Source organism: Xiphophorus maculatus, chromosome 11, assembly GCF_002775205.1.
Source record: "Xiphophorus maculatus strain JP 163 A chromosome 11, X_maculatus-5.0-male, whole genome shotgun sequence".
In the NCBI taxonomy this organism is placed as follows: domain Eukaryota; kingdom Metazoa; phylum Chordata; class Actinopteri; order Cyprinodontiformes; family Poeciliidae; genus Xiphophorus; species Xiphophorus maculatus.
The window spans coordinates 24,738,445-24,761,797 of record NC_036453.1 but is presented as its reverse complement, the minus strand read 5'-3'; the positions used below and the strand labels follow the sequence as shown (position 1 = coordinate 24,761,797).

The window sequence follows — 23,353 nt, the reverse complement described above, 5'->3', positions numbered from 1 at the left end:
TTAGGTACAAAATTGGGATATACTGTAAATTGGTGGAAGGGTGACTTGACCTGAAGCAGAAAAAGACCAATATAAACCTCTGATTTCATAGGTTGTCATATGTGACTCCCAGTTATTGCTGAACACATAAGTATCCATTTATATTCTTGGGATCATTCGTCCTCCTAATCCCTTAAGACATTATCTAGGAACAAAGACAATCATTTGGGACGTAGGACTGAAAAACGACAAAATTGAAAAGAAACGGGAAGATGCCTTAGGCGTATTTGATTTACTCATCACTGAAGACAAAGCACTTCATGGTAATCATGTGCATCTCAAGGAGGACAGGGATTGGCTGAGAGTGATGGCTGTAAACCCGACTTTGAGCGCATCACTCAATCAGGTTAAAGTCGATTATCTGTATAAGCATGTTCAGGGGATGACCCACTGCTGCTCTTTGATCTGTTTCTGCTGCCTTTGCAGGAGCTTTGGAGGAAAGCAGTGGAGATAGAGTTTAATTCAAAAAGAGAGAGGGAGAAAGAGAGAGAGGTCTGTGTGTCGGGAGGGCTTTCGAGGGAGGATCTTTCAGGGTGCAGCGAGAGTGCTAAATGTGAGTGCAGAAGGAGGAGGGGGGAGGGTTTGGCAGGGTGGGAATTCACAACCTTGGGGTGCTTTAAAGATTATTCCTGCTTCTCTTTCATCCTGGCCACTGGGAGCATCCTCCTCTGATAAACCGCTCCATCATTTATTAAGCACATTAGAACAAAAGTGGAGAAGGAGGCAGAGGGGGAACAAAGAGGATGGGGAGGGAGGAAACGAGTAAAGAGAAGCTGTTGTTGGGTGTGGCTGTGATGAACACGGGGAGAGAGTGTAAAGAGTGCTAAAACATGTCAAAGAATACAATGTATTTAAAATCCACTTCAAAAGGCGAGAAGAGAAAACTTTTCTGAAATGTTTTTCTCTTGTTTTGGGGGGTTTTGTGAATATGTTTTAATGGAAGCTGTGAAACAGACTGAAGGAGATAAGAAAAAAAAAGAGGCTGAGAAACAGCCTGATGCAACAGCGAGCAGTGAGAGCAGCAATGCTGCAGGGTTCTGCATGACAAAACCCAGTTTATACAATGAGGTCACGCTCTGCACACCCGAAGCTGTTTATTTTAACAGTGATGACTTTTAAGTCATTCATCAGTACTCTTAAGTGCATTTAATGGTTCTACTATTATTTATTTTAAACTTGTAATATTTATCGTGATTTAAGACCGTTTCCTCTAACCAGAAGGGTGAGATTTGTTCCATTTATTTCATCCTGTAGAAAAGTCAGACACAGCATCTGCAATAAAGTCTATTCCAGTATATTTGCAGTTGAGAAGAAAATAAAAAAAGTGTCAGGGGTGGGAGGAAGACAAGATTAGATCCCGAGTTAGCACAGAAAGCAAACTGTGTCGTTCTCAGGCTGAGTGGCAGTGTGCTAAAAAAGACACCATTATGAGCATGAGACAAACAACTGCGTGGTAAAAATAAATACAGTCGGTTCTCTTGTCAGAGCAGAACTAAAACTTTGAGTTGACTTTGAATGAAACTCAGTACAACACCAGTGGACATGATCCTTATCGTATGACATCATTTGACATAAACTGTATGTCAGAGATGAAATAACTTTTTCACCTGATCTACTTTGTTTTAGAGTGAGATATAAAAAGGATCGTACAGATAAAGTGAGTCACCCTGCGACTGTTAAGGCACAAGGTCCTGAATCAGAATCATGACTTTAGTATCTATGTCACAGAATGTGGGTTACCTAGTTTTAAGGAGCGATGGCACAATATAGCAGCCTCGTCTCTGTCAGACTGCCCCAGGGCAGCTGTGGCTACAATCCAGTAGCTTGCCATCATCAGCGTGTGAATGTGTGTGTGAATGGAAATGACTGATTTCATGAGCGTCCTGAAAAGTTCCATAAGACTGACGATGTCATTTTATAAACAGAAAGCTTCATCTTTAACATATTCTTAGTTGGTAATTTGTAATGTAATAAATGTACTACTCAAAAGTATAACTTTGACAGACAATGTTGTGACTTGTTTTAGCCTTCTTGTTATCAGCTGAGAATCTCATTCTCTCAGTCTGAACAAACCATAGACATGTAATAGAAAATATATTTCAAAATACCTTCACATAATTTCTAACTCATCTGAATTTGCTGTAACATACACTAGTGGTATTGGAAATTATTCACTCAGTAGTAGGATCCACACTGAAGAGTAATGTCATCTGCAGCAAAATAAAGGCAACTTCTCTATGCATCTAATTCATATAAAAATTTTTAATGCTTTATCAATGAAAACAACACAGTGATGCATAGTCTACTCTGACTAAATAGGTAGAACCCAAGTCGCAATTCTAAGTAGTATGCTGATGAAGAAATTGACAATGTTCACACAACTTGTAAATGCAACCCAAATTAAAAAAATTTTTTTGCCCATGTCAAACTTTTTCACGGCAGTCTGGCCAAATTCCAATCTATTCATCCGGGGGGTGAAAAAATCATATCTGTGCCACTTTCATTTGTTGTACTAAATCTTATACAAATCTGAATGCAGTCGCATTTAACAATTTAACTATTAGTATGAATGATCGTGCAAAAAAACAAACAAAAATCTTAATTCAGCCTCAATTGTGTGAACTCTGTGAATGTAATCTATGTGATTTTTTAAAAACACCATGTAATGTTAACACAAACTAAACACAAACAAAAGTTACAATCACATATCAGGATGAGGTTGTGTTACATCTAAGGATCGTGACCCAGTTTCAGGGATGAAGAGAGTGCAGCCTCAAAGGACTTAGCTGCTGCTGACCTGCTTGAATAATTTATCTTAAGTGTGCTGACTGGACGCAGCCACCTGGAAGATTACACAAGAGGAAGGGGGTGGGCCACGGTGGGACTAAGAGAAGAAAAAGTGACAGCATGATCCTGAGCGATACAACATGAGATGGGGTTATGCAACTTGGGAACATAGAAGAAAAAGTGTGAGAGAGAAAAGTAAGATGGTCTAAATATTTCAAGGCGACGACAATGCAGTGTCATTTTGGCTTTCTAGGAAGTCAGGTGAATAATCGAGAGGAGGCGCTGTGCTTGAAGTTGAACAGGCAGCAGACAGGCCGGAGCTGCTAGGCTTCCTCGGAGCTAAGCAAAATGCCTACAAGCATAACTGAGTAGCTTTCATTAACGTTCAGCTCAGTACTCAAAACGTAATTTAATATTATTTTTGATGCTTTAGTTTATTCTGTTCTCCATTTGTAGAACCTCCAAATGCTGGTAACAAGATATAACCAATTATTTCAACAAAGTGTTGCTAAGGTAGAAAGTTTGTCTAATTTGATGCCTGAGAAAATGCCAGGGTGGCCCCTCCCACACTTGTTGCTGCAGTCTGTCTTTCAGCTTGACAAGCAAAGGCTGGTACATTTATCACTCAGTAACAAGGCAAATCGATCTGTTTGGAAATACTTACTGCCTGTGTTTCCATTGACCATAAAACTGCGTAAATTGGAATTACAAAAATAAATTTGCTCAATGGAAACATGCCAATTTCAAAAATCTCCTGTTTTTCCAATACATTTTTGTGCAAGCCTGAAGTGGTTAGTCAAGAATTACTAATTAACAAGCAAACATGAGTTTGTTATACTTGTTTTGTCTGTTATGAATGACAAAAAGGTATAATTTACTGACCTACAAGCATGTGAATACCTAAATCTTACAAATTTTCTCCACATGGGTTTTTCCAACATAAAACTTGGTCAGAATGTTGTGCTTCCACACAAATCAAAACCAAAGCCAAGCCACACCATAATGGTGTGAAATCCAAAAAATCCTGACTAGTTTTATAAGCGCTGACGTTTTTGTGTTTCAGTGAAACCAGGTCAGCTATCCAGTCACGGAAACATCCATCCTTCCCCCTCCCGTTCCTCCTCACTGAATCCAATAAAAACAAAGGCCCTTGAAAAAAATAAATCACTTTGCTGTCAAACCTCATTTGCAGGTGAACAATCCATTAACGTGCCAGTGGAAAAATCAATCACTTAATCGATAAAACCCTCAGCTTTAGCACCCAGCGATGACTGAAAGAGGAGCTTAACATTTTCTCCCTAACTATTCTGACTCCAAGTCTTCTCTCGACTTCTTCTTCTCTACTCTGCATTGATCTCAGTCCTCCTCCTTTTTCTCTTCCTGTAAATCACACAAAAATGAGACGAATCTGAAACTAAACTGAACTGCTTCCTGCTAATGATTAATGCCAGGTAGCAGGATTAGTGAGGTTTAAGTGAAACATTATCGGTTTGTATGGGAGGAAGAGGAGACAACGCAAAGAGGAAGAGATGCTATCAACCCAAACAACTCTTCCCTGACTCCTGGAACCCACAAGCAAGCTACACATCCCTCTCCTGGCTATTACACAATGTACATTGCATAATTCAAAGAATTTGCGACTGCGAGAAATTGACTTTTGAGGTGCCCGCCTTCACAAACACCCACACGGCTCTTTGCAAGCCCGGAGACCAGAGGGAAGAGGTACGCGCTCGAGCCGGCGCCCACCACCAGATCAATGCGTTCCAGCGTTCTGCCAGGGACAGGTTTGGAAAATAATAAAGCCACTAAAAAATGCTTTGCTCAGATGAATTCACGACACGCCGGTTATGCAACAAGCTGCTTCGAGCGGAACAATTCATCGTCGGAGGAACACGAAGAGCTGCAGATAACTGCGTTGATGTCCAAGGTTGTTTTAAGTGCTTCGTTTCAGCAGTTTGCATCAAAGCTGGAGTGAAGAGGCCATTTCACCGGGTTACATTTTTGGAAAGAAGAGAGGCAGAGACAGAGAGAGAGAGAAAGTTTCGGTAGAGCTGGTAATGTTGAAGAAGATCAAATGTAATTGCTTTGATCCCTGACTTGTCAGCACCAGGGGTGGATGTGGTGCAGCTGCATGACCTCACTGTTAACTTGAACAAGTTCAAAACATCCTCACTCCAAGTCTGAAGAGACTTGAGCAGCTCCCATTAACCTTTTCGTCATCACTGGGCCAAAAACTGAGCTCTCCCAACGTAAAGGTCACACAGAAAGAGTTCTAATAATATCTCTGGAAGTGTTTAGCAAAATGCCAAAGCAGCTTCAAAGGAGTGCCGCTCTAAAGCTCTGCTTAAGTATTTATTTCATCACCTCAACGTTTAATGTCTTGTAAGGACGTTTTATGATAAACCAGCACAAAATGGTATATAATTATAAAGTTGAAGGTAGAATGGAAAAAACCTGACCATTTGCAGACATTTTCATAGAGACTTTCTAAAATATTCCAAAGATTGGGAAGCTGAATTACCTACACATAATGATACTTGAAAGACTAGTGACTGGCTTTTCCAAATCAGCCAATCCTGGAGCATCTTTACTTTCCATGGTGCTGATTGGCTGTTCCCCAGAGACTATACACTGCAAAAACACAAAATCTTACCAAGTATTTTTGGTCTAATTTCTAGTGCACTTGAAGTAAAACTAGATCTAGATATAGGAGCTTGTTTTAAGTCAATAATTTCTTAATATTGATGAAATGATAACTAGCATATATTAAGAAGTTATTTACTTAAAATAAGCTCCAATATTTTGTTGAAAAGTTACTTATAAGCTAGTTTTGTCTTATTGCAACTATGTTAAACTATTCGCACTAGAAACCAGACCAAAAACACTTGGTAAGATTTTGTGTTTTTGCAGTGTAGCTGATAGTTTCCACTGTGTATTAATGCATTTTAAAGGTATATTTGGAGTTTGAGCTATAGGAAGCTACAAGAGTTGTTATACTGGATGTCAAGTATTTGCAGATTTCAGTTATTTGAGAGCAGCTGTGGTCCCTAACTTCACAAATAGGACTCCACTCTAAATAATTTTGACTGTGCTTTTCTAACACATGAATTGACTTTGATCTAAATAATTCCTGGGTAGAGCTGGCCGTAAATTGGTCTGTCACATAACATCACAACATATACTACAAGGAGTATGACTACATTTGATAGGCACCGAATATTGGCAATTCTCCATAGCACACTTGTTTCACATTCCTTAGTTAGAAATAGAACAGATAATTTTATGCAAGCTTTAGTGATTAGAAAACCAGTACCAGTTCTTAACGTCTGCACAGTTGGACAGGAAACAGGCCTTTTCCCTCCCTTGCCTTGGGACAGGAAGTAATAAATCAGGTTCAAACGGCTGGCACAGCTCACAGTTCTGCCATATGAACGGCATAATGTCAATTGGGATCGTACCCTCAGCAATAACTCTGAGGAACAACAATAACGTGAATTCTGAAATCTTAAATAATCCCTGGGACTGTAGAGTCTGTAAACAAAGTATTTTATTAGTCGTGCAATATACACTGGGTCTTCAAAATGTCAAATTAAAATAGCACAACTAAGCATAAACTTCTTCTCATACTAGGGTTAAATGTCAATGTTAGGTCAAGAGACTAAAAACAGTATTTTAGGGCTTTGGGGCTCCAATTAAAGAGCCTTAAAAGCCTGGGAAAGATTACTAATGAGCAGTCGGTTGCTCTGTCTGTACTTTGTTCTCTCTGTCCTGTGGAGTTATCATGAGCACATGCTTAAGGCTGGGAGCTTATGAACACTGGAGTTTTCCACAGAGTAACACAGAAATAAGCTTTGCAGTAACTGATTAAGAACCTCACTGTTTCATAGTCGTAAGGTGCAGAACAAAAAAGACGAGATCTAAGAAACTCACATTTCAAATAAACTGTCTTATTAGAGAATTAGACATACACGAATTCTTAATATATTGTACACCATCAGTTATATTGGTCCAGGCATCAAGAAACCTTAAAATGATACATCGCTATATTTTAACTAGGCCTATCTCAATTAGGATTCTGTATCTGAGATACCAATCAGAGTCATTAGTCTATTTATTCAAATCAGCAGGATGTAATATTTTACAGTACAGGAAAACAACAAGTATTACATCCTGATAATACGTAGCCTATATTGAAATACTTTTTGTTGAGTTCCACTTATCTCACCTTCCAATGATGTTCTGTATCTGTTCTGTATACCATGCTGTGGTATCTGTCATTTCTTGACAGATAATGTTTTCCAACAGGAGTTTCTGTAGACCCAATTTAGAGCTTTACTTTGTAGTATGACTTTTTATTTGCAGAAAATGACAAATCTGACAAATATACTGTGTTTTCAGATCTCAAATAATATAAAGGAAGAAAAAAACTGTATTAAGAGTAATTGGGAAAATGCTTGAAGAGGTATCTTAACGTTTTCCAGAAGTGCAACTAAGGCTTTTGGGGTCAACTTAGGTTCTCATAAACTTTTCCATTTTGGCATAATCTTTAATAAATAATGGCACAGTGAAAAGGGATGTGTGTGGTTTTGAAAACTTGAGGTGAGGTTTATTTTTGAACAGAGTCGTAAGTCAGATCATGCAGTTGTTGGAATCCTGGAGTTAATAGAAGGTGTACTTTCTTTTTACCATGAACATGGATAGTATTAGAATCTGCTATGGCGTTCAAGCTATTGCAACACTCTGTTGTAACATCTGAACTGCTGTAGATTTCATCAAGGCTGTAGGGGAATGTGGGATGTCGGTAATCCCACTGACACACTGCACTAAATTCTTAGTGAGGCTTCTGGGGAAACATTTAGCAAAACATTTTCCTCAGCTGTCAAGATGTAAGGAGTCATAAAATGTACCGTGATCACTCTGAAATGTTACGACTCAAGATACTTTACAAGTTTTATATGTCATGTTTTGTAGATGACTATGGTTTCCTAAAAATAAAGGTTATGTACTGCATATCACTGCTGAGGAAGACATGGAAGTTCATTTATCGAAGTAATTTTCTCTATAAAGGGATAATATGGCTACAATAAAACAGAATACAAGAAGTTTACAGTCTATTTTTCTTTTACATTCATGATGTAGACTGATACTTTGTGGTGTCCTTTCCATCACATCTCCAAAACAGATTTCAGAAAGGATCACCTTTCCAACACCATGATGTGTGGAACCACAAACAACTGAGCAGAGCATCAGAACAATGTGGTGACTGATTAAAAGCTTCACATCACATTCTGCAGGGTAGTGTGTGTGTGTGTGTGTGTGTGTGTGTGTGTGTGTGTGTGTGTGTGTGTGTGTGTGTGTGTGTGTGTGTGTGTGTGTGTGTGTGTGTGTGTGTGTGTGTGTGTATGTGTGTGTGTGTGTGTGTGTGGAGGGGTTCACAAAGAGTTGAAGAACAAATTTCAACTCCTCCAGGAATGGCTCTGATCTTCTGGCTTACCACTTTAAAAGATAGACCAGGCTCTCAGAGCATGGACACAGCACATCTCCAAGGCACACTTACTTTAAAACTGGCCAAAAACAACATGAGGAAGAGGAAGAAAGCATTCTGGTCCTGCTGGGGTTTAGAAAATTAAAAAAACCCAAAAAAACAATAAGTTGAAGCTGGTGGTGGAAACCAGAATCTGCAAGTAATGTGAAATCTGATTATGGAAAGAGAAGGCAGCGAGACACTCAGGGCTGTTTATGTAAATCTAGTCCTTACTGGAAACTTGCTTTTGTTTACCACAAAGATCCGTCCTTGAAATGAAAAAAAAAATCCTAATTACTACAGCTAGTGTAGAGCCCTCTTGCTTAATATATATTAGTCCACATATATATTATTGTTATATTTCCATCATGTAAACAGAGGCTGTGATCAGAATCTCTACAAGGAGACTGAAAATCTTTAGCTAGATTAGCCATTATTGGTGCCCATACGCAATTGCACATGCTTTATGTGGACAGTCTGGGTGAAAAACACCCCAGCCTTGTATTTTTTTAATGAGTATTAGGTTGTGTAAAATCAAAAGCAGCATACATAGGAAGATATTTAAAAAGATGTATTTTCAGTGTTCATGTCTACAAATCATGGAAGCTGTGAGAGAGGGAGAGAGAGCAAGACTTTGAGCAGATAACCGGAAGTCCAAAAAAAAGGAAAAAGCCTCTTTTGAACTTTTCAACTCTTACCGTTGAAGAAAATGCTGAACTTGGACATGTTGGCATCCTTCTGGAAATCTTTCAGTAAAGACAGGCATTTTATTCTCAGGGGAATACACAAGAAGACTGCCCTCCAGTAATGCTAGCAACATGGGTTGGCATTTATCGTATCGTTTATCACTAGGGCTGTAACGATTCCTCGAATGATTCGAGTACCTTAATTATTAAAATTCCTCGAGGAAAATTTATCTGCCTCTAAGCTTTGTTAAATTATGTTTTATTCAGCGCACCGTGACGCGCCGCAGTCATTATTTGTGGTGGGCAACATTGTCACTTCTGCCTATGAGTTGTTGCTACATGGTAGCAGGATGATGTTGAATTTTCCCGCATTTTACCAGGTTTTGGGGAAAAAATAAGCACTGTTAAATTGTGTGGTGCGATGCTGGGAGTATGAGAGCGAACGGTAGGAAGAGCGATGAAATAATTTATAGAGTACTCGATTACTAAAATATTCTTTTACAACAGTCCTATTTATCATCATAAATTTCTTGTCGTGACAGGAATTCTGACTTATTGTTGTCACAGTAAATTCCAATTAAATGATGTTTAAACACTCCCCCAAAACTGTGCTTATTGTTGGGATTATTTTTACTATTTCAAAAAATAAATAAATTAAAAATCTTTATCCAATCAATGTTGATTTTATGCATTGATCCAACATCAACTCTAACTGTAATTATTAACCCCAGGTAGAAGTGGTAATAGATCAAAGGTCCGGTCCCAAAGCAGAAGTGGGTGTTGACCAAAGAGGGATTTAACAGAACCAGAGCTCTGGAGAATCTTCGATAATCCTTGGGACAGAGCTTCACAGTGACCTGGCAGACAGTTCGCAGCATGAAATGAGCTTTGTCCCTCTGAGAGTCAAACTGGGACTGCGATGAGAAAAGACGAGGTGATTCTTTTGTCATCTGTTGTCAATAACTGTACAGCTTGAGGACAGCTGAGGAATGAGGTTTGTGTGAGGAATAACAAGAGGAGAAGAAGATCTTGAACTGGAGTGTTTTTTCCCCCTCAAAGTTGCAGGTTACAAAGCAAGAAAAGCTGTCGCAGAGGACATGGTCAAATGGAACAAATTATTCTTAGACTGACATGCATTGTCTGCTATTCCTTTCTTTATTTGCAGAGTTTGTTTGGGAAATCTGGGTAAGAAAGTTAAAGATGACAAAGTGAGTCAATAAGAAAAGCCCTTCAGAAACAGCTAGCAGATCCTGATGGGCATCAACACAAAAAAACTGAATCTCTTTTAGTCATACTGAGAGCCTCCCTCATGCACCTATCAATTATATCTGGATGCAGTTCACTGTTCAAGCATCTGCAAACCCCTCTTTCAGGCAATTATTTCTGAACTCTGACTCTTCCATCTGACAAACGGGTGGTGGTAAGTGCACACCCAGATTCATGGTGTCCCTCTCTGGAGAGCATTTCATTTCTCAGGCTGTGATGAGCTCCTTTGTTCTCACTTTAACTCCCAGCATCCCATAATTGGCCACCATCTGGGGCTTTCATTCCTATTCTCTTCCCCCTGATCCGACTTCTTTGTTTCCCTCCCACCGCCTGCTCCACATGTGCCACATGTGCATGTTTCTGGTAGGAAATCATACATCTGTTGCATATCCATTAGACTTTCCTGAAAGATTATGTAATCTTATAATGAGGACTGATTATCAAGACGGACGTCCTTAGACTTCATAGTTATTTTCTGTAGTAGAGTTTTTATGAAGAAAGAGAGAGAGACATGTGGGATAAGGGACAGATGGCATTATGAAGGACGTCCCGTTGAGGTCCTTCGGCCTTTAAGTGACCTTTTAACATCGTGCTTTTGTTCTGTCACTTGGGTACACTCATCAAAAAGATTCTCAGCTTAACTCTTCCTACACATGTCACAGTGCACTGTTCATCTCTGCTGAAGCAGCAGCATGTCTAACGCCTCCGACTTCTAGAGGCCAGCAGCAGTTTGGGAATTTGTGAACTTGTTACCGGCTGGATTCTGGATTTAGTTAGACGTTTTCTTATCATTGGCAGTATAGCAGTCACCACTAAGAATGTATTCTGTGGCCGATCTCTGGTAATGTAAAGCTGCGACTTGCCAAGACTGATATGAACATATTCAGATTTTTATTTATGGATTGCAATATAGGTACAGCCTTTGGTTTTCTAGCCCTTTGTGTCAAACCAGCCATATTAAATCAAAACCATTAGTGTATTTTAATTAAATGCAATGCTTCCTCAGTAGTTTGGGTGAATTAGCCTACAAGCAAGTTCCCCAACTCTGCCTCTGATTCCATATTGTGGAACATGTTGGGGTTCCACAAGGTTCAGTACCGGGCCTATTAAATTATCCAGTTCCTGATGGTCGACGTTAATTTTTAACCAAACCCAGTGCTGTTCCAAGCTTTTCTATGTAAAAAGTTAATAACTAACTGCTGCTCCAAAGCTGTGAGACTCTTTAGACTTTGTTTTGCTGACTGCAGACACCCATAAAACCCAGTTGAAAACCTTTTTCCTGTGAGGCTTTTATGTCACCATATTACTGAGAATGTTTTCATTTAGCTTGTACTGCTTGCAGCTTAATTTCACTTGTCTTCTGCAGCTCTTTGATGTGCTTTATGAATATAGTTTGCTGATAAAAGACTCAATTAAAGTTTTTTTTTAGATAGCACACATATAATAATGACTTAAAGATGAGCAAAAGATTTCCAGAATTGTTTCACTTAAAATTGTTTACATTTTGCAGCATCAGAACATCAGATCAAAACTATCCAAACAAAATAAAAATGATGAAACCATGTGTGCTTTGTCTTCGTATAATATAGCAGCTAGCTTAGGCAGGTCAGCAGCCGAAGCTCATCTGTTGACATGAAAAAACAAGTTTATCTGATGTTTGGCACGAACTGTTTGAATATAGTTCGTTAGAGTGAGCGTATTCCCGAGGCGGAGGTGGGGAGGCGTTGTTAGGTTTTTAACGGGGACAAAAAGGCTACAGACGTGAGAGTTGTGATGGATGAACCCCTCTGTTGGATTATGACAAGGAAATCATCGAGATCCATCAAAACACTGCTATCAGCTTCACTGATCAAGGATCCACTGATGACGAAGTTGGCTTAATTGGGACTCCTCATCAATAAAGAAAAAATGCCATATGCTGTAACAGGAGGAGTGTGAAAGATGAGACTAATTAAAAAACATAGTTGCTGAGGAAAATGGCACATTGCAGGAAAATGGTTAAAGAAATAAAGCTTCAATACGAAGAAATAATGCTTTTGTTTGTCTTATTATTGGCTATTTCAAATGAATGTCCACAACCCTGGTAGCTAAAGCTCCAACACACACATCTCGCCAAACAAGAGGCCTGAGCTAATAAACACAGAGTATTACTGCTGGTAATTCATATCATTTATAATGGATTACCCCATCACCCAGTTGTGTGTGCATGCGAGCCTGTGGTTTGTCCCCCGAGCAGTAGAGCACGAGAGCAGAGCCCCATCTGTTAGTGTTGTTGACAGCTGCGTGTAAGATTGCGTGTGTATGACCGCAGGGGGCGTGTAGGGTGGGAACATGACGGATCGCAGCGTCGAATGACGGGGGGTGAGAGGGGAGCGGATACAAAATAAATGACTCCATGTATTAGTTGCTAATTTATATCAATACTTACACACTGAAGCATGACACAAACACACACACTCATTAAAATCACCCCAATTCTGTGCTCAAAACAAACACAGCGTAAAATACCACAACTCTGTTAGTCCCAAGGGGAAGACATTTTTAACAAAAGTGACATATATTAAAAACAGAAATGAAAAAAAAAAGGTTGAGAGTTTTCGGCATAAATTCCATAAAAACAGCGTTTTCTAAATTTCACTGCCCTGCCTACCTAATGTTAGCGCAGTGACTAGAGACTAGACCAGAGGTAAAGATGCATAAATCAGCCGGTGATCGTCTGACTGATGACTGGTCAGTAGGAAGCTCAAACGTTTGGAGAAAGTAAGACTAGTTGTATTTTTTGTTTCAGTGAGGTGTTAAAATGAAGACAGAAAAAGCACAAAGATGTAAAGGAGCTATTGGCTACATTCACACAGCACGGAAATGCGACCCAAATTAGCCTTTTTTGCCCGTATGCAAACAATATGTGCCTATTTTTACTGCACTCTGAATGGCCCATCTATTCACACCCCCAAAAATGCCGCATTTTATTCGACTTTTATGTCATTGGCGTGAAACATGCGTTATAATTCTGCACCATAAAAAAGCAGATGTGATAAACCAGGACGTAAACAATGACAGAAAATTATAATTATGAACTTATGGAAGAAGTCTGCGTCAGTGAATCGCACCGCATCACAATCTGCCCACTCTTGGTTCTGACTACACATCCAAATTGCAGTCAATGATCCACGAAGCGCCGTTGCTCTTAGATGTGTTTTCTTTTTTATTAGCTTCCTTCATATTATGATCTTGTGACCACAGTCTTTCATCAGTGTATAAACTTTAAAATCGATCCATAATCAACTCCATCCATTATTACTTCTGTGAACAACGTGCTGCTGTGTGACGTCTACGTACTTTGTCAATAAACATGAAAGACTTTGCAAATTTTGACAGCCCTTCTGTAAATCTACTTTCTTTGTAATGTGCACATTGATGCTGCTGTTTAGTAACACTAATTGTGCTAATCGCTAATGCAAGATGCTAATATCAGTTTCAAATGCCATCTCAGTATTAATCTACTCCCTGTATGAATGATTAGAGACCCCTCGCAGCAGGATGTTAGAATAATCTTCTAAATGAATGCGGTCCTTGTATTTTCCTACTTTGCAGATAAACCAGAGACCAGAACTCCGCCACAAATTTCTAATGAGTGCAATCAGATCGTAATTAGACGTCCTGGCTTGTACGTTTAGTTTGAAAGTGAATTCTCCAGATGATCGCCCCTGCTCCCTTTCCCAGCAGCTGCATTTCCCCCCAATAAAACCCCTCCGTACAGCAAGCCAAACTTTGCATTTAATGCCCCCATGTAGAATTATAGGAGCCCTCCTCTCTAAAGTGGAAATGAAAGTGCTCGCCTCAAACTTTACAACCCCTCAGCACCCACAGCTTCACATTACTGCAACGTCGAGCTAATGCATGTAGCCCTGTCCACCACTGCAAGTTTCAGGGAGAGAGAGAGAAAAGTTAAAGCTCTCAAAGACAAACAACTTTATCGCCCTTTTGTCCGTTTGTAAACGTAATCCAACTTTTCTGGCTCTCGTTATTTCTGGGAAGCTGCTCAGGACTATCAGGTTACACCTCGCCGAGGCCCCCAGGGCACGCTGGGTGAGGTGGTGTCCCTCTGCAACTCCACAGGAGATCCCACATAATGAAATATAAGCTGCAGCAATGCGCGACGAACAAAAGCGGGGATACTGAAGATAGCACAGATGTTTTCTACAAACAACGCGGAGGACAGAACATTCAGTAACGGCACAATGTGGCGTCTGTTGGGGTCATAAGGGATTTATTTATCTCAAGGATTTCTCTGGCGAAGCCATTGACTTGTCTTAGAAGAAGACTCCCTAATAAAATTAGAATGATTTTGGTCATAAAACTCCTGAGCCACAAGAACTGAAATGCCGATTTGGAGACAAGGGGAGGTTGGGTTTACCAGGTCAAAGAGTTGCTGAAGCTGCGCGATATGATGCATTTCTACTGGGCAAAGCACCATGTTTGTTCAGCTAAACAGTAATATAACCAGCCCTCTGAAGACAAGAGTTTTTGCTTTTTAGTAAAACAAATTCAAAGCTCGATTAAGATCCCACCATCTATTTAAGCCAACAAATAGACAAGCAGCAAAAATATTTGAGATGTTATAAAAACAAAATGTGCTAAATAACAATATATTCAATTATGAGATATTAGATCATCAGATCTAATATCTTCTATCTGTTCCTTTTTAAACAAATTATGTAAAAATATTTTTTTTCCTTCTGTTTTGACTGTCACTTGCTTGAAAAAAATTAATACATTTATTGTGATGAATTTCTTATAAGAATTCTGATTTATTAATTGATAAGTTCCAATTAATGATGTTTAAGTCCATATTGCCCACACTAGTCATATGAAGATTTTGGAGGCAAAGCTTTTCCAACCTCCTATTGAGAATCCATTTTATTGAAAGACCAGAGGAGTGTAAGCCTGACTCTGTTGCCATGTGACTAAGAATTAGCAACATGACCTTAAAGGTCAGAGGTTATCTGGTTTGGTTTGAGGCTGTCAGACAGCTTCATGGTGAGAAATAAATGCTGGAATTCCTCATGTGGTTAAGCATCTTCATAAAGCACACACAGGTGCACTAGTGTTTAATCTTTAAGGATTTCTCTTCTCCCACAAATGTGATTGGATGAACTCACAAGTGGAAATCATGGAAAATATACCACGTCCTAAAGCAGGAAGCGGACTACAGCCAACGGCGTAAATCCCATCTCATTATTGGGGGGGAGAACCTATAAACAGGAACATTTTTTAAGACCTATTTTTAATTTTTTGGGGGGTGTCAGCAAAGTTACAGTGAAATGTAATGTTAAATGTGATTTTAAAAGTTTTTAAACCACATTCAAGCTGCAGGACCAAAAATGGCTAGTAATGCACATCAAATGTGTTTTTCTCAGTAAGCAAACTATTGAGAAATAAAACAAAAATTCAATTGTTGCTTAAATATGAGTTTTGTTCAGTCTGACTGATCTAATCTCTGCAACACCTTTACAAACATGTAAGGTTCTAAATGAAAAAAGCTTTAATGAGTAACTGCTCCTAATAAAATTCCTCATGAACATTGATTTATTGAAATGGCTGAGAACCAGCAGGTAGATAGAAATGAATATCTGGGGGGAATTCTAACTTAAACGTAACATTTAAAGCACCAGGGTGTTTATATAGAAAAAAATATTCAGATTTTATTTTGTGGTTTTAAAGGCTCTACATTGAAGACAGTGAGAAACAAAGGCAGCTTTGTTTTTCTATCTGTTCTCGGCTCCCACACACAGAGCTGCCTGCCACTCCTCAGCCTCTCCCTCCCGTTTCAAACTCTTTTAATTAACTAAAAGTTAAAGAGTTAAATATGAATGAGATGTTTGCTACTTTTAACAAAAAAAGCTTAAGTCTATGATAGCAGTGTTGCAGTTATGCTAATGACGCAGCTTATCAAGATTCAGCCAAAGTAAGAAAATAACGAACTGCAGTCTGATCTTTATTGTTAATGTGTTTCTTCTTATTGAGCAGTGAATGTAAATAAAACGTGTTACATGTCTTTAATTTTAAGTATTTACTTACTGGAGGGTTTTATGTTTGTGATACAGAGACATAACTAACAGCTAGCTCCTAGCTGTTGCTCCGCCTCCAAGTTGGACTGAACCATTGTTCTAACAATGGTAGGGGGGGTGACTAAAAATTAATTCATATTTTTTTCTGAGATAAATGGCAGCTGAAAATGTTGCAACTTTGTTCCCCAATCAAACCGAGTCTATCAAAACTATCAGGTGTGTAAATATCCTTTGCCTCAGTCTGAAGTCTCTGAGAAGCTAAACCCAAAAAGAGAGCTAAAGAAAAAGCATATCCATCAGCATGATGCTGCCACCACCATGCGTTCACTGAAGGAACAGACTTTAAAGAAAAGAAAAGAGAAGAAACAAAAAGAAAGACAGTTACAAATGCAAACTGTCACAACTAGAACAAACGATCTAAGGCCGTGACTAAAGCATCCTCTGATGACATAAATGCACAACTTTCTCAACAGTGGTTACAAAAAAAAGAGAGAGGAAAACTCACAGACCACTATGCCCATTTACGGTCAGCCAGTGTTCTGCTGTGTGTTAAATAAATCAGATGGTCTCTGGAGAGGAAAACAAAACACTGAAGGCTCCTTCCAAACTCTGTTTCATCAACAAAGCAACAAGCTCAGGTCCTGGTGTGAGTCTCTTTAGGGAAGGAATCTACACTTCACATGCCTTCCTTTGCAAGGTATGATGAACCCTTTCTATGTCTGTAGCTTGTGTTAACACTGGCTGGATCAAAGAAGCAAAGCAGGTTATGGATTTTATTTTGAAATAAAAGAACATCTTCAATCAAGCTCATGGCAACATCCACACACAAAGTCGCTGCAGTGCAGAGGATCATTCCCGGGCAATCAGACGCTGTGATATACTATTCTATCCCCCTGAGAGCTTCACAAAGTACATGCCATTCTCCGATCGCCTTCAACAACACAGAGCCAGCGAACATGTGGCCGGGTTATTTTTATGTTTTCTTGGCTGGTGTTGGCTGGAAGCGGAAATTCCCAGCAACAGCAGCAGCATTTGGCTCGCAGATTGGTAGTCATTTCATTAAGGGTGTCAGATACAGTGCAGCTATAAATCAAAGATGAAATCTTCTAACATGACTCATTTGAAGGTGGGATTGTTGCATTTTTGACAGTCACAAAGTCGGCCTTCTATCACCTGAAGAACATTTCCAGGATTAAAGGACTAATGTCTCAGCCAGATCTAGAGAAACTCATCCATGCGTTCATCTTCAGTCGTATTGATTATTGCAACAGTGTCTTCACAAGTCTGTCCAACAAATCAATCAAACAGCTGCAGCTGATCCAGAATGCTGCTGCTCGGGTTCTCACTAAAACCAGGAAGATAGAGCACACAACACCAGTTTTAAAGACCCTACACTGGCTCCCTGTAGCTCAAAGAATAGACTTTAAAATACTGTTGTTAGTTTACAAATCACTGAACGGCTCAGCACCACAATACATTAAAGATCTGCTATTATTGTATCAACCTTCCAGACCTCTCAGGTCTTCCGGTTCTGGTCTGCTCTGCATCCCCAGAACCAGAACCAAACGAGGAGAAGCAGCTTTCAGCATCTATGCACCACAAATTTGGAACAAACTTCCAGAAAACTGTAAAACAGATGAAACACTGACTTCCTTTAAATCTCAACTGAAAACCCACCTGTTTAGGATTGTATTTGAAATGTAATCAATTACAAATTTATTGATGTAACTTGACTTAATGATTGATTCTATGTTGCATTGTGATTCTGTGTTTGTAATGATGTAAAGCACTTTGAAATGTCTTGCTGCTGAAATGTGCTATAAAAATAAAATTTGATTGATTGATTGATTGAACCAAGAAAAGGGAATTTAGTTTTTCAGTAGCAGTCTATATATTTGAAGTGTCTCATACTCTGGGTGTAAAAATAGTTCTATCCTTTGAACCTTTTCCACGTTTGAGCACTTTAACGTTTATGTACCATATTCAGATTTCACACAACAGCTTAAGACAAAGCCACACACAATTGTAAAGTGAAAGGTTTATAAAATTCTTGAAAAAAAAGGTGTGGCGTTTATTATTCACCCCTATTTACACTGTTTCAGAGGGACAAGAAAAAAGTTGGTGACAGAAACAACTATTAATAGTGATTAATCGAATACTGGAAAAATCAGCAATTAATTTAGTAATCGATTAATTGTTAACTGGAGTAGGCAGACTCAAAAAAGGCAATTTGCTGAAAGCTGCACCAAAAAATATATACATACATGAACTTTTCACATGTTAATTTTAATTTTTTATATGTGGATGATTCCTTTGCTACAAATGAACAAGTGCACATATGCACATATGAAATGTTTATTTTCTTATTTTAAAAAGGAATTAAATTATTAGTTTATTTGCATTTTTCATACATTTCTAATATTGCACAAAAAAGGCTTGGTGGTTATATAAATCTGCAGAATGTGCCTTTTTTTAAAAATCAAATTAATCATCAGAATGATTGATTACTAAAATAATTGTTAGTTGCTGCCCTAACAGAAACACGTAAAAGTTCTTGAATATACATAATGAACAGTGTACAATTGGATATGCTGTGTGGAATGACAGATAAATTGCCAAAGCAAGTGATGGAATATTAAAGCTTTTAATCAATTTAAATTGCAATTGAGTCGATATTGTGCACTTTAAATGGTGAAACATGGTGGTGGTAGCTTTATGCTATGGAAATGCTTTTCTTCAGCAGTCAGATAAAAGCTGCTAAAAGCTAAATACAGGGCAATCCTGGAAGAAAAACTTTAACTTTAAATTTTAAGGCAGCAGAACACTTGCTGCAGTTTAGATGTATAGATCCTTATGTAGAAACTAATCCCGGTTAGGTAAAGCATTCACTTACTTTGGGCTAAACTGCTAGACTGAAGCGAGCTGAGTGGATGCAAAGACGGAGAAAAAAAAACACAGCCAGATCTGAGTGGATCATGAAGGATGCATGGTTGGTGCTGCGCTTCTGTCACTCCATTTGTTTTTCAGAGGGAATCAAAGGCAAAACTCAAGGACATAAATCTTCAAACTGAAAGGGGAAGGCATGGAAAGCTGTAGTAACAAATAAGGAATGTGAACAATAACATGCGGGTTCAACATTTTCCATCCAAAGTCGTTTTTTGTTTAAAAAAAAAAAAGATTTATAGCAGGAGATTTAGGTTTGCGGAGAAACAACAAAGCACAAGATATTTTGGAGAAGTTTCGTGTTTGCCCCACTTTCTTTGATATCTGAGGTGTGACACTTGTAAGGAAAACCTTGTCACGGATTCTACTTTTACCTGTTGACTCCGCACGCCATAAACAAATCCCCTCCAAAGGGCTTAAAAGCGACAAATACGTCCTTTGAAATGTGAAGAGCACAAGAGGGAGGGTTATAAATAAGCAGCCACACGCTCACTTCTGTGCAAGTTTGGAGGAAGAACAGGGACATCGCTGAAAGATGGGAGCGTTTCCATCCGTCAGAGGCCTCATGCTGAGAGCTACTACTGACTGAATTGTGGCAGAACTAACTGTAAAAGTTGTGCTGGATTGCAGAAAAGTTACAGAAGGAGCCAAGCTTTATTTGATTTCCCGGGACTTCAAGGAAAAATGGAAGCACGACATCTCGGCGGACCATCAACTCAACATTTATACAAAGCAGAAAATGAAACCACCCATTCCACTTTAAAATGGAACTTAAAGAGATTCCTCCCAACAAAACAGTGGAAACCCCCGTTACAATTTACTCCCAGACTGTTAATCCAACCACTTTCATAACAAACCGCCACTACAGAACCACTTTACTGCACAGAAAGGCTAGACGACTCATTAAAGTGACTCACACGGAGAGAAAATGGGAACAAACGTGACATATTTTTGTTCGGCGGCAGACCTCACCTGGACCTGCCCTTTGCCCATGATCTTGTCCACAATCTCGTTGTCGTCCTTGTTGAGCATGCTTTTGTCGAAACACTTCTCGTAGCACAGGATCCGCAGGTACTGGGAGCCCTCCAGCTCGATCTCAAACTCCTGGAAAACGACGCAGGTGGAGAGAGGGAGATTTAAAACGGCTGATTGGACAGGAAGCGAGGCGCGGCGACTTGTCAGGTGGCGACTGACTTCGTTCCACTGAGGCTCTGCAGTATCTCTGAAGACCCGGGTCTTGGCCTTGCTCACAAAGTAACCGAATGAGTCCACTTCCAGGGTGCAGTATAAATCTATCAGAGAACAGAGAGAGAGAGAGTCAAGGTTCATCAGATAAACATACAATCTGAGTGCTTCATGCTTTGCTACTTGATTTAAAGTCAAGCTGCGACGGGTCTCTCATGTCTAAATCTTCCAAACGTTTTAAAGTCAGATTTAAAGTACAAACACTAAAGTTCATAACAAGTTTCTGACAAATATTTTCACAGTGATCAGACTTTAAATATGGAAGCTGCAACAACAGAGACAGAAAGGAAGGAGCAGAAAGAGGGAAGAATCAGTGAAAGTATGAATCTGGATGGATGGATGGATGGATGGATGGATACACAGATGAATGGATAGATGGATAAACAAACAGATGGATAGATGGAAAAATGCTTGAATAGATAGACAGATGATGGATGGATGGATGGATGGATGGATGGATGGATGGATGGATGGATGGATGGATGGATGGCAGGCAGGCAGGCAGAGGTTGAAATGGAGAAGACCTAAAAAGGATTTCCTTGCGTTCATGTTGACATTTTATTCTGTTTTCTTGGCTCATCTCTTGTGTCTGTGCCGACCGTCGGCCTCAGCTGCTCTCCTCCACTCCACAACCTCATTCCTCTCTCCACCGGGACCAGCCCACCCTGACCCCCTTCACGAACCAATCAAGTCATTAAACGGGTTTCTGTTAACGCTGCCCCTGCAGATCGAGCTGCCGGCTGCCTGTGATGGGTCTCCGGATCGTCCTGCAGAGTGGACCTCGTCCCCTGGGGTCGCCTCCACCAGACAGCATGACGGATGGCCGTGTGCTTTGACCTCTCACAGGGACGCTCACAATGATAGGTGTGGGGGAATGTGAGTGAATCTCACCTTCGCATATTTACTCAAAGACTAAGAACATTGTATTGAAAGTACAAGAAAAGTGCGATCCACACCTTGACTGCATTCAGATAACTATCAGAGGAACACGGAGTCTTATTCCATCTGGTTTGACTCCATCTTTGTTTATTTTCTCAACATCCTGAAAGGTTCGGGCATAATTCGTCCCAGTGAGGAAGAGATTAGTGCCAGTGCTATGAGGGAAGTTCAGCGGAGGGGAATTCAGCTGGACCATGTGGGAAATGAAGCAATTACTGTACACTTCCCCTACATAATGTAGCTGCTTAGACAGCTGCATATGTCTTGATATTTAATATCAAAATGTTTATTTTAACTCTAAGAAAAGGATAAAAGAAGAAGAACATGATTCCTTTTTTGAAGTTTCTTAAAAATATATATATATATACTATATTTAAAAGTGTATTGAATCAATACTTGGCAGAAGCACCAATTTTGGGGTAAGATTCGAACATTCAGAGACACGTTCAAGTCATGCACATTTTAGTCAGCTCTGGACTTTTACTAGGCCACTCTAACATGAAGCTGATTTGATCCAACTCGTAAGAGTCCAGCTGTAGATGCACCGTATGCCACCCCAGATCCAGGTCACTGACATTTTCTAACAGGTTTTCTTAACCAGCTTCCATGTTGCTGCTAAAGAGAAGCATTGCCCACAACAGGGTTGATGCACATGCACACCATATTTCTCAGGTTTTTATTGCCAAAACAAAAAATCAAAACAGCAAGAATGTGTTTCATTTTACACAAATATTTACTCCTTTGTGTTGGCCAGTCACATAAAATACCAAAAACTTTGGAGTTTGTGGTGAGGTTCAAGAGATTTGAATGCTTGTGGAAGTCGCTATGGCAACTGTCAACGTTGATAACGCCATCGTATCCATGAATTGCTGATAGTCACAGCTGACAGAAACTCACGGCTGAAAAGACTATTCCTATGAATCGTGATGAATTGATTATTGAAATAATCGTTAATTAATTTAGTAGTCAATTAGTCATTAATGGGAGTATTTAGACTAAGCCAAAACTGTGCAAAAATTCAGATATTTTGCATTTTATATTCCGTAAATCTGTCTTAGCTAAAACTCCTCACGTGGCATAATTTTAGCTTCACCCGGTAAAAATGTACTAAAGTAATGCTGTCATTGCATCTGGTGCAATAAAATGCATGTTTTTTTTATTTGAAGAAATGAACTAAATTGTTTATTTCCGTCTTTTAATGTATTTCTACTATTGTATAAGAAATGCTTACATGGTTAAATGAAAAATCTGTAGAATGTGGCCATTTTTAATTGCTTAATCGTTAGAATAATCGATTACTAACATAATTATTAGTTGCAGCCTTACTCTCTGAAAGTTGACTTCCTTTCTCTATCAAAAAAATTTATGAACCCCGACCCAAAAACTCAAACGAGGCCATAGGAAGCATATTTAGAGGGGCTTTTTTTTTCTTTTGCTTCTCTGCACTGTATCCAGGGGGGCAGAAGTCCATGAGTTTTTATTTTCCTGGCAAGTCACCACCAGGCTTGTCCGTTGGGAAAGAGGAGTGGGGGAATAAATTGGTCAGGATTGGGTCTCGACCTCTAAATATCGGGTAATGGATCCCATCCTTTTTCATCTTAATTAGCTAAAGAGCACAGTCATAGTGCATGTGTGTGTGCGTGTGTGTGTGTGCGTACGCTCACACAGGAGGCTAACCTGCGCTTGAGGCGATGCTGAATGTTGGGTCAAACTGCGGGTCCACAGAGTTTAGAGGCAAGTGCTAATCAGTTAGTCTAATCAGCGCTCTGCAGCCACCAGCATGGTGGGTTCTAGGTTTTGCTTCAAGGCTTCAGGACAAAATATTTGTTTTACAGGAACAAATCAAATGAGCA

At 39.4% G+C, this 23,353-nt stretch overlaps 1 protein-coding gene across 4 annotated transcripts in view; it reads right to left on the bottom strand.

Annotated features, from left to right (window-relative positions):
• Nucleotides 1-23,353, bottom strand: part of abr (active BCR-related) — a 129,196-nt gene that overhangs the window by 20,818 nt on the left and 85,025 nt on the right. For all 4 annotated transcript variants that reach the window (XM_023342263.1, XM_023342264.1, XM_023342265.1 and 1 more), the window contains 2 exons: nt 20,511-20,608; nt 20,289-20,420 (listed from right to left, as the gene is read on the bottom strand). In XM_023342263.1, the coding sequence (XP_023198031.1) occupies nt 20,289-20,420; nt 20,511-20,608 (230 nt within the window). The remainder of the gene's footprint in view (nt 1-20,288; nt 20,421-20,510; nt 20,609-23,353) is intronic.